The sequence below is a fragment of the Stenella coeruleoalba genome, assembly GCF_951394435.1.
Source record: "Stenella coeruleoalba genome assembly, chromosome: 4".
Classification (NCBI taxonomy): domain Eukaryota; kingdom Metazoa; phylum Chordata; class Mammalia; order Artiodactyla; family Delphinidae; genus Stenella; species Stenella coeruleoalba.
In genome coordinates, this window is record NC_137149.1 from 33,372,287 (window position 1) to 33,383,475 (window position 11,189).

The following is an 11,189-nucleotide window of genomic DNA, read 5'->3' on the forward strand; positions in this document are numbered from 1 at the left end:
TTGATACAAAAAATTCTCCCACTGCTTTCTTTGCAGCGCCTCCTAATACTGGATCCTAGGAGACACCTATCTGTATTCCATTCCCAATGCCTCTGAGTACCAATTCCATCAACTGCTGACCGATTTTTAAAATACATGGGCTGAAAAAAAAAGAAAAGAAAAAATATATGGACTAGCTTTTAATTAATATTACAGCAAACTTGACATTGTCAGAGATCCTAACTTGACACTGTCTTTTGTCTAACCTGGAACTGTCCACCCAAAGCCCTGTACTGTACAGTTCACCCATCACTGCTAGATATTCTGGGCTGAATCAAGCTGAGTCATCAGAAAGCTAAGTATGTATAACGTTTCTGAAGCTGCTTGTAAAATAGTTTTCTATGAACTGCAGTTCTAGAGTAAGGGTCTCTTCTTAGGTTGGAGGCTCTTCTATGAACAGCTTTACAAAACCACCACTTGCTTCATGATAAACACGTTGCTGTAGCCCCTTCCACTCCATCATTCAACCCCACTCTCTGAAGACCACATGAAAGTCTTTTTTCAGTACTATATGTGGGAAAAGCCATAATTTCCCCAAATAACTGGCTTGATTTTTCCCTAACAAACACCATGAATTATATAAGCAATGAAACTTCCCTTTTTCCTTTGGCTAGCAGCACCTAAGAGCTAAATTATGAAACATTAATTTAAATCCTATGGCTTACATATCTGCACTTATTAACTCGCCTCCTGACAGCTTATCTTTTATTCTATCCTTTTTTCTTCCTCTAGCCATTGTTAATTCTATCTTCCTATTTTACTGCATTCATTCCTGGAAGCCACTTCACATCCTTTCCCACACAAGGTAGGGCATAAAAACTAAGAAATAAGTCCATTCTATTCGTCTTTTAAGGTATCTTCTAAGGAATCAAAAATAGAAAATGACTGAATGGAAGGTTTCCACTCTGTATTATCCGTGATTTAATCACCTTTAAGTTCGCTTATATTTCATATAAGAAAATTTATAAAAATAAAATGAGAGCTCTTCAACAACTGTACTTACATAGAAATAGGATGACTATTTCTCCCATACCTGTTATGTATATAACAGTGATGATGAATGTGTAAAGATATTCACTACAGCATATTTTGTAAAAACAAAATATTGAAAACCACCTAAATGTACATAAATAGGGGATTTTTTAATTAATTAATTTAAAATTAATTATGGTACATCCCTATTTAAAAGAGATATGATACACCCATATTTAAAAGAATGAGTCAGGGGCTTCCCTGGTGGCGCAGTGGTTGGGAGTCCGCCTGCTGATGCAGGTGACGCGGGTTCGTGTCCCGGTCCGGGAGGATCCCACATGCGGCGGAGCGGCTGGGCCCGTGAGCCATGGCCGCTGAGCCTGCGCGTCCGGAGCCTGTGCTCCACAACGGGAGAGGCCACAACAGTGAAAGGCCTGCATACCGCAAAAAAAAAAAGGCTGATGGGAAAAATTTTTAAACCTGCACAAAATCGGTGGGAAAGGGGCAAAAGTATCTGTTATGGTGGTGGGGGAGGGGAGGAGTGATGAGGATTAGACCATTATAACCCTTCCCTCGTTCCCTTTCATCTCCCCCGTGATGAAGGCGCAGCCCCTGTGATGAATATCTTCCATTACTCACTGAAGGAAACTGCAGGGAATCACTCAGCATCTCTGGATTTGCTTTAAAAGCAAGCAATTGATTCAACTGACTGAAAATGCGGAGAGATGCAAGAGGGAAGAGATATGGGAACATAGGTATATGTATAACTGATTCACTTTGTTATAAAGCAGAAACTAACACACCGTTGTAAAGCAATTATACTCCAATAAAGATTAAAAAAAAAGAAAATGCATATAACATGAATTCTACGGATGAAAACCACCATTACCATTGCTACAGAAGGGGGTGGGGGAAGCACACCTACATTTTCCAAAGCTTATCAAAAAGTTTCCCAGTAGCAAAGTGCTGTTTCTGGGCTGGAAGCGGCTCCTCAGGACCAGGTGTATGCGCACGTGCGCTTTCAGGTAGCATCTCCTTGTGGCAGGTATGTGAGGGCAGATGCAGCAGCTGAAGCCCACTGAAGGGCTTCCCTTGATTTGACCTGAACTCCCAGGCTGAGAAGTGCTAAAATTTTCTAGTCTGTAAAGGTTAAGACCTTCCCAGATTAATTTATGAGGGGATCTAAGGATATTAGTAGCTCTCAACAGTATGATATAAAGATCAGTACTAATGCGGGGAAAGAATGAAGCAACAAGGTAATTTCTGTGAACCTTAACTTTCAAGACGACACATACTCCAAAACTACCTATGGAAAAAGGTCAAACTTCTTCAACACTGATTCTAGTTTGGAATCTGCATTCCAAGACCACTTGAAGTCACCCAAAGTACATGCTGTTCTTAACCTTTTCATGGAAAGTGGTGGTTGGATAATCTTAATCAAAAAACGGACTTGCTAAGGATTTGGAGATTCAGGTTTAGGGCTGAAAGTAGTTATAAGATTGTCCACTGCTTTGCATTTATTCCTACCTCAAAAAATAAAACGAGATTTTGCATTCTCACCCCAAAATTAGAGGAGGAAGCTGATAAACATTAAGACAGTGAAGTGTGCTCAGCTCCATTAAGCTGGCCTGGGACCTGCTGGCAATCTTCAACACGGGTCTGAGCAGCACAACCTGCCTTGAGATTCCCAGTTACTCCTGGAGCGTGTACAGTTGTATGGATATAAAAACCTGCTTCATCTATAAAATGTTGATTCATGGCCAGTGGAGGTTGCCATGGTTGTTCACTACTAATGGAAAGGCACTCACTAGGAACAGTAGGGGAACACTATGTGTGGCCTTCAAAGTCACTTCCAGGGACTTCCTTGGTGGCACAGTGGTTAAGAATCCGCCTGCCAATGCAGGGGACACGGGTTTGAGCCCTGGTCTGGGAAGATCCCACATGCCACGGAGCAACTAAGCCCGTGTGCCCCAACTACTGAGCCTGTGCTCTAGAGCCTGCAAGCCACAACTACTGAGCCCGAGTGCCACAACTACTGAAGCCTGTGTGCGTAGAGCCCGTACTCTGCAACAAAGAGAAACCCTCACAATGAGAAGCCCGCACACTGCAATGAAGAGTATCCCTCACCCCCTGCAACTAGAGAAAGCCTGTGCACAGCAACGAAGAACCAATGCAGCCAAAAATAAATAAAATAAATTTAAAAATTTTTTAAAAAGTCACTTCCCAATATTTCTTGTTTACTCTTAACTATTTTAAAGAAAGTACTCAAAATCCAAAAAATCAAAGAAGGGTGTAATCTATATACTTTTGTGACTAGGGACAGGAAATCAATGACCGACATAGGGAGCAAAAATTAAAAAATCACGTTCCTTTTAAGAGGCTGATTTCTGAACCCAGATATGAATAAGGAATGAAATATGAAGTGAACACTTAAATGTTTCACTTACCAAATCAAAATTCTCTGCTTAAACTAATAACCATTTCATTTGAAATACAGAAATAAATAATTCAATGCTTTGTTCATCATTCTTTCTAGTGGTCCACGATCGTTAGCCATCACATACATTATCCAAGTGAAATTCTTTGACAACTCCAAAACAGTTTCAGAATGAATTACTGTTTCTCAGCCCTTAACTTGCACTAACCTGTAAGTTTATCTAGCGCTGATAAAAATCCAGAATTTTCACTTTACATGGCAATTGTACAGTTGTAGCCTTTACTAACTTCAGAGAGGAGGGAGGAGAAAATGAGGTTTAGAACTAATAAAGCAAAGCAAACTCTGGGAGTAGGTTTCACTTCTCAACAAAATCTCCAAAGAAACATAACAAAACACCTGCATTTTGCCTGGTCTTAAGGAAAAATGATACAAAACCATCCTAATTTATATAAATTCTTTCAAAAACCACAAATTGCTCAATGACAGCCAAAGAACTCAGGAACTGAACAGCTTTGTTGAAACCTAGAACTAGTTGTATTTTGAGTTTTTCTTCATACCTTTACAAAGTGCTTTCAACAGAAACACTATTGTTATAGCCACATATAGAGCCAACTGTCCAAGTAAAGTAAACAGAAAGACAACCATACAGAAATGCAATATCTAGATCCTATATACCCTTTTCAATATTAAGGAAGTTCTCAGATGGGGTTTAGAGCTGCAGGGCACCTTAGAAATCCACTTGTAAAATAAGAAAATTGCAGCTGAGAAATGTTAAATAGCTAATCAGGTACAAAAGTCAGGGCTCCTCTCAGCTGTCCCTAATTGTTTAGTGCTTTTAGTTAAGAACTGTTTCCACGGAATACATGGCTTTTTAAAATCAGATATACAAACCCTGAGAAATCTTTATTACAGAGATCTCCACTTGAGTAGAGAAACTGTTAAAATAATTAAAATGAAATGTGCCATTAACAAGATGGAAAAGTTAAGGAAGTTAAATAGAATAACTACAGAGCAAGAAACAAGTATTTTGTGATAATCTAAGTGATTAAGGCGCTGTGTGCTGTAAATATGGAAGCATCGGTGTGTTATAAACATATTAAGAAATTTCCCGTTTACAATCAAGAGCCATATCAATAGTCAATAAAGGTAAAGCCCAAGACAATTAACTGGAAAACCCAATTCTGAATTCTCAACATGTAGAGATCTGTTTATAAGTCAAGAACACAGAACAAAGAATCAAAGGATAGAAAGAAGGTACGGGTATGATCTCTAAAAGAACAATGAAAACATAACCTGCCTATGTCTGGAATAGGTCATGCTTTCCCCAGTGGGGCGGGAATATTGGGTGGCACAGGCGGGAGGCAGAAGGACAGCTCCTGTGCCTGTTTGGGTAGCAGCTCTGGTCCTTCCTTCCTCAGTCCCAGAGGGAAGGGCGGGAAGTCTGGTTGAACACGGCTTTGCGGGTGGACTTGGTGAGGCAGGAGAGAGGCTGGGCAACGCAAGCCCCCTGCCATGTCCGTTGTCCTCTCCCAACAAGTCTATGGAAAGGTGGGCAGCAAGTGAAAATGAAATGCAGCATGTTTTGTGTAAATACATATACTCGACTCACACAATATTGAGTCAATATGTCTCACCTATGCTCAACCAAACGGAGGTAAACACTCACCCAAGGGTCAGTGCTCTAGGGTGTGAGACCTGACAAACAGTACGATGAGGGTATGGTCTCCCCCAACTTACACATCTTCTAAGGGATAAATTGGGAGCTTCTACATGCAGGTGGGAACAGTTTCCTTTTGCTTTGCTGTGCTGATTTGAAGGAAAATTCCAAAGTGAATCATTCAGAAAAACGAGAACCAGGGCACTTTTGCTAAGGAAGGGAGAATGCTCCTCATGGGAAAGAGAACTCTGAGATTATCTAAGGGTCAGGAAGGCAAAAACATTTTTCACATTAGATTTCCCAGAAGCTGTTTGGAGTTTTTATAGGTAATCCATTACCAGATGTAACTGTTAAAGAATAGCAAGGTACTTTCCTTGAATAAATATAGTGACAAAGGTTTTAATTTCACAAAAGGTTTCTTTAAAAACTAATCTGGACTTTTCCATTTGTCCCCGACAAGCCTCGTTTTGCCGCCGTTCTTTCTTCCCACTCTGAGGTGACCACATTCCTCTACCTGTTTACAGCAAAACAAAGACAGGGGGATCTCTGAACTGGCAAGAGACTTTTGGACCATCTGAGGTTCTGCAAAAATAAAACACAGACAAGGCAGCATCCATCTGTGAACTCATTTTTACAACTCTGCCATCTGTAATATTAACGGTAAAGATCCCTCTGGCCCTTTTTAGTTTAAAGGCATTTTGTTTTATTGCAACACAGAACCTTGGAACCATTTTTTTATTTCAGCAGTATAAATGCAAAAATGCATATATCATGCCTAAAGAACAAAGAATCTGATAGCATGGGTATGTCCCATCCCAGAACACTGTCAGCAGCAGTAGTCCTTTATATTTCTTTAATTTCACCAAACACACATAACAGTGTTTATTCTGTGCCAGTAGTTTCACGTGCTTTACAAATCATAACTTACTTAAGCCGTGTTGTGGTCCTAGGAGGTATTGTACTATTTTAGATCCATTTTAGTGACGAGGAAAATGAAGCACAGAGGGACTGAATAACCTGATCAAGGTCACACAGCTAATAAGAGGTGGAACTAATTTAAACCCAGGCAATCTAGCTCCAGAGTCCACGCTCCCTCCATTATGCGGCCTCTCAAACTTCCACCAAATCTAAGGTAAACTGTGATTTGTGCAGGATCACCTTACGCATTTATTACCATTTCAGTAATTACCTTACGCCATGTTGTAGCTTCCTCGGATTCAGTAACAGGAAGGAAAAGATAAGTACTATCCAATACTATATTTGACCACTGTGCAGTCTTTTAGAATCAAAATGAAGGGATAGAAAATAATAGAATAGTGTCCCATATCTGCTGGGAAAGCTACTGTGCAGAAAGTGGAACGCTAGGAAATCACTTGGATGTTTAAGTTTTGTAAAGCCACTGGACCTTTCAAAGGTCTTTAAACTCATTCAAATTCAGAACTGCCAAGCCAGTATATATTAGAGAAAATTTAATTCCGAGGTAAAGAGACATAAAACAGCTCCTAGAGGTTCTTTCTGGGGAATTCCGCAGGTGATGAACCTCTAAGAGATCGAGTTTTCTCCGCGGAATTCTTTTAGCACATCTGGCAGAGTGCAAATATACTCCTCCGCGTGCTTCTGCCGACTGCCCTGACACGCTGCCTTCATGGAAGGTGTACTCCATTGAGCTCAGGGCACTCTGCCAGGCAGCCTTGTCCTGGGTGGGGCTGGCGGCCTGTGCACACCCAAAGCACTGCAACATTTGCTTTGGGAGTGTCCTGAAAATTAAGGCAGTGAAGGAGGAGGAAACTGTCTCCCTTCCTGCAAAGAAACTACTTATTTTTTATTCAGGAGAGATGTGTGTATTGGGTCAAGAGAAGAATCCTCTCTTCACCCTTTGCTTATCAACACCGGATTGCTCTTCAAATTCCACACCTGTGGCCTCCAGCTGTGCAAATACCTCTGGCCCTGTGGCATAAGACTTTATTTCACCAGGTACCATTCTTCTTTTTTGACCATCTTCCCTTAAAAACAACGGGAATAGACCAACCAGTGGGAGCACAGAACCTTTACCTAGTTCTTTTGTTTACTGAAAACTGAAGTTACCACCATCTGCCTTTATAAAAAGCAGCAATGACCCAACTGTGCAAAAAGTCTGGCCCAGTGGCTTGCAGGGAGCAGGTAGACAAACTTTAGTCCCCTTTACCTTTCCATCCCTAACCAGAGAGGTCAACCTGGGACTGTCACTCTCCCTCCTTCACAAAGTTAAGGACAGACATCACGCACAGTTCTCAAAGACTGAAATAGCTGAGGGAGTGCCTAGCTTTCCAAACTGGAATCTACCTGATTCCTCATCCTGCCAGCACTTCTCTAAGGCAGGCTCCTCCCTTTCCAGCTCCAGACTTAACTATCCTTCCCTATTTCTCTAAGCCCCTTTCTCAGCAGCAGTAAACACTGGGATATATGACACCCAACTCAGTTCCCACTATCTAACCAGACATGCCAACCTTGTGCTCCAAAGATATGCCGGAAATTTACTTGGTAGTTTGTGGATTCTTTTGTTAGGGAGAGTGGGATAAAATGTTAAGATCCAGATAAAATGCTGGGAATGAATTTCTCAAACTTCTGGGATGTGGCTCTGACTTCTACCATTAAAATACCCATTTGTGATCATGTAAAATTAAAAATCAGTGTTCTGATTGGGTACTTATTACGTCGATTACTCATGGAACTTAAAGATGAGGGGGTTTTTTCCAGAGGTATTATTGGATTATACTGGGTGGTCCATTTAGAAGCCAGTCAATACCATCTCACTTCAAAAAAAAAGGTTTACAAATAGGCCAGTTTATACAACAGCCATGGTAAGGAATTTATAAGTGCTACAAGGTTCAGAGTTTATTTAGTGTAAATACAGTCTAGACTCACTATCTTACTCCCACCTCAGAGCCCAGAGCAAAGGGAAGAGTAAGCCTGATGGGAAAACAAGAGCTGGAGGTATGGGGGACAAAAGCTAAAACGAGCGTCCTAGGTGGCTCTCTGTGAATAACAAAACTGGCACCTTCCTACAGGTGGCTCAGGTTGGAAAGTGGCAGAATAAGAGGTCAGGGACTGCAGATTCCATCAGAACCACACCACCAAGCCTTGCTCAGAAATGAGCCCTCCGACGTGCAGAGCGAAGCCATGACGGATGGTGGACAGCCCGCCCTCAAAGGAAGCTGAAGTCCCAGGGGTGATACTCACGCTGACACTGTCCCCAGGACCGGCGGGCCCAGGCCCAGCAGCAGTCAATCCTCCCACCATAACGACACAGGCCAATGGATGACACTATTTGCCTGGGCCACCTACCAAACAAAAAGATTCGAATTAAATAAAGACACTTTCGAAATTAAAAATAATTTCCTCTTTGTTATTACTTTGGAAAAAAATTTTAATCACACCCAACAACTTTCTATGAACTCCTTCATGCCTGAAGAAATAAAACAATAACACACCTTCAGGGAAATAGTTCTGCCATGATCTAATTTCAAACATCAGACAAACGCAGATACAACCGCCCAAGAGTAGGGGGGTGGGAAAGGGAGGGGAAGAGCCTTTCTTACAAGGAAAGAGCACCAGCTAAAACCAAGAATTCTCAAGGCTGCCACTCATAGGATGGTTTCTGAAGCTTGAAATAAAACAGAGTCCTCAAAGGCCCACACCTGTTCCTGAGAGGAAAGTCAGTTTTGACTGATACACTGTAAACTGAAAAGTATTAAGTAAGACATGTCAAAGCAGAAAGAAAAATTTTTTCTGCCTTATATAACAGGTACATGTGGGAAGGAGAAGGAAGGGAGGTTTCTCAAAATCAAATGAAACAGAACTCTTTTCCAGGTATGACTCTTCTTCAGAAAAAGTTCCCAGAAAATAATGTACTTGAGAAAGAAGACTAAATAAAACCAAGGAGAGTTTAAAGTGTAGCTAACATCTCAAGTGTCCTTGTGGTTTGAAACTTTCCTGCATCAACTATTCGTGTTACCGTCCTCTCTAATGTAAATAAGGACTAAAGCAAGCACTCGATTTCAGGATAAGATTTACTACCAGATTCCACTTTGACACCTTATTTGGTAAATCGGTTCGTTGTTTAGATTCACACCTACCTCAATGACATTTTCCCCCTAGAGGATCAATATTTTAATTGTCTGTTTTAGACATCTTTTTAAGGCTGTATGGAAACCTTATACATAATCATGTGATGTATTTCTTGTTGCAAATATGTGTGCAAAGAAACGCACAACAGACACGAATGTGGGCAAATAATTACTTTAATAAAATAAAACAGCCTCTGGCCGCTACCCACGTTTTTTTTAGCTCCCTAATCTTTTCAATTCCCCTTCCTTTCATCTCCCCCTTATGCCCCCAAGCCCAAAGGACAAATAACCACGAACTTTCCATTTCCTCCAACCAGGTGGTAAACCAGCGGCTGCGCTTCTTCTCTTCAGCGCTCCACTGGCTTCCCTCCGTTCCTTCCAGGTAGAAGAAAACCAATCAATTGTGGAATTGATTCGTTCCAAGATTGCAGGAAAAACAGGTGCGGCAGTCTTTCTGGCTGCGCGGGGGCGGGAGTGTGGGTGCCGGTCGTTGCCTGAGGGCGACTGCAGGGCGGTGTGACCCAAGTTAAAAACTCTCCTGGCTGCTCCTGCCTCGTTTCGGGGCGACTCTGGTCTGCAATTGCGCCGAGGTGGGGTAACCGAGCACGCCCTCCCTACAGACACACACACACACACACACACACACACACACACACACACACACACACACACACACACACACACACACACACACACACACACACACACACACACACACACACACACACACACACACACACACAGTCGCGGGAACCGATCCGGCGATGGGGAAGAGGGCTCCGCGCGCAGAGGCGGGAGGAGAGGCTGAGTGACAGCGGAGCGGAGCACAGCCTTGGGTTGTTGGAACCTGTCAGAGCACGCAGGAGTCAGGTTCGCCCTAAGTCTCGGGAGCTGTGTGTGCGTACAGATACACAGACACCACACAGACACACGCACGCACGCAAAGTTCCCCACCCCCGCCAAGGAAACCAAGTGGGGAGGCAAACAGGTCCCTCCCTGGAAGCCCAGTCGCTTCCTCTCCCCACCCTTTGTGTGAGCTGCCCTGACAGCTCCCAGCCGGGATTTGGCCCCGACCACCTAGAAGTTTCCCCACTGCAGAGCTGTCTAAACCAAGAGCGAGAGTTTCCCAGCCAAGAGATGTCCCGCGCGTCACCTCCTCTGGGGCGGCTAACCCGCGCCCTCAGAACCCAGACGCCCGGCTCGAGCCTCCCCTCTCCCCCAGCCCTCTTTGCCGAGCCGTGGGTGGGCGGCTCGCGCCGCCGCGCAGCCTCTCCCGGCGAGCCGCGGCCGGGTTCCCGGACTCGCAGGGGGCGCGCCCTTCAGGCCTCGGGCAGCCACTGGTAGAGAGGGCGGCTCGACGGCTCTCCTCCCGCCGAGGCTGTGCGGTGGCCCAACTTCTGGAGCGAAAGCAGAGAGGGGGAACCCCAGGGCAGTGTGAAATTAGCGCTGCAACGAGCAGGAGAGGGCGCCCCGGGGTCCGACTCACCTCCCGTCGAACTCCGCGGCCGCCTGCAGATAGAGCGAGGACCCGAGCACCAGCGCCAGGAGGAAATCCATGTTGGGCGACGAGTCCCGCGCGGCGGCTCAGCTGCGCGCGGCGAGCAGGTTGGGGGTGCTGGGCTCGCAGGAGGCGCGCTCGGCTCCCCTGAGGAGCTGCGGCAGCCGGGAACCCCTGCGGCCGCCGCGGCTACTGCTGCTACTCTCGGAGGAGGGCGGCGCGGCGCGCAGCGGGAGCAGGTCTGCGCGCGGCGTCCCGAGCCCCCTCCGGCTCCCTCCCCGAGAGGGGAGGTGCTGCAGGGGAAGCTGCGCCGCCTGCGGGGAGGGGCGGGGGGCGCGCGTGCGCCCGACTAGCCGCTCTCGGGGCCCCGGGTGAGGGGTGAGGGCGCTCGGCCCGGCTGCGGGAAGCTCGGGGGGCGGGGGCGCCGCGGGAAGGCAGCGTCTCTTGGGGACCAGCCAAGCGGGGTGAGCGCCAGGCTGG

At 45.0% G+C, this 11,189-nt stretch overlaps 1 protein-coding gene across 1 annotated transcript in view; it reads right to left on the minus strand.

Moving 5' to 3' along the window:
* NPNT (nephronectin) overlaps nucleotides 1–10,795 on the minus strand; it is a 75,771-nt gene extending 64,976 nt beyond the window's left edge. Inside the window, exons 1-2 of the mRNA XM_079920809.1 lie at nucleotides 10,698–10,795; nucleotides 8,325–8,425 (exon numbers count right to left, since the gene is read on the minus strand). Of these exons, the coding sequence (XP_079776935.1) occupies nucleotides 8,325–8,425; nucleotides 10,698–10,768 (172 nt within the window). The 5' untranslated portion in view covers nucleotides 10,769–10,795. The remainder of the gene's footprint in view (nucleotides 1–8,324; nucleotides 8,426–10,697) is intronic.
* Between the last annotated feature and the right edge of the window lie 394 nt (nucleotides 10,796–11,189).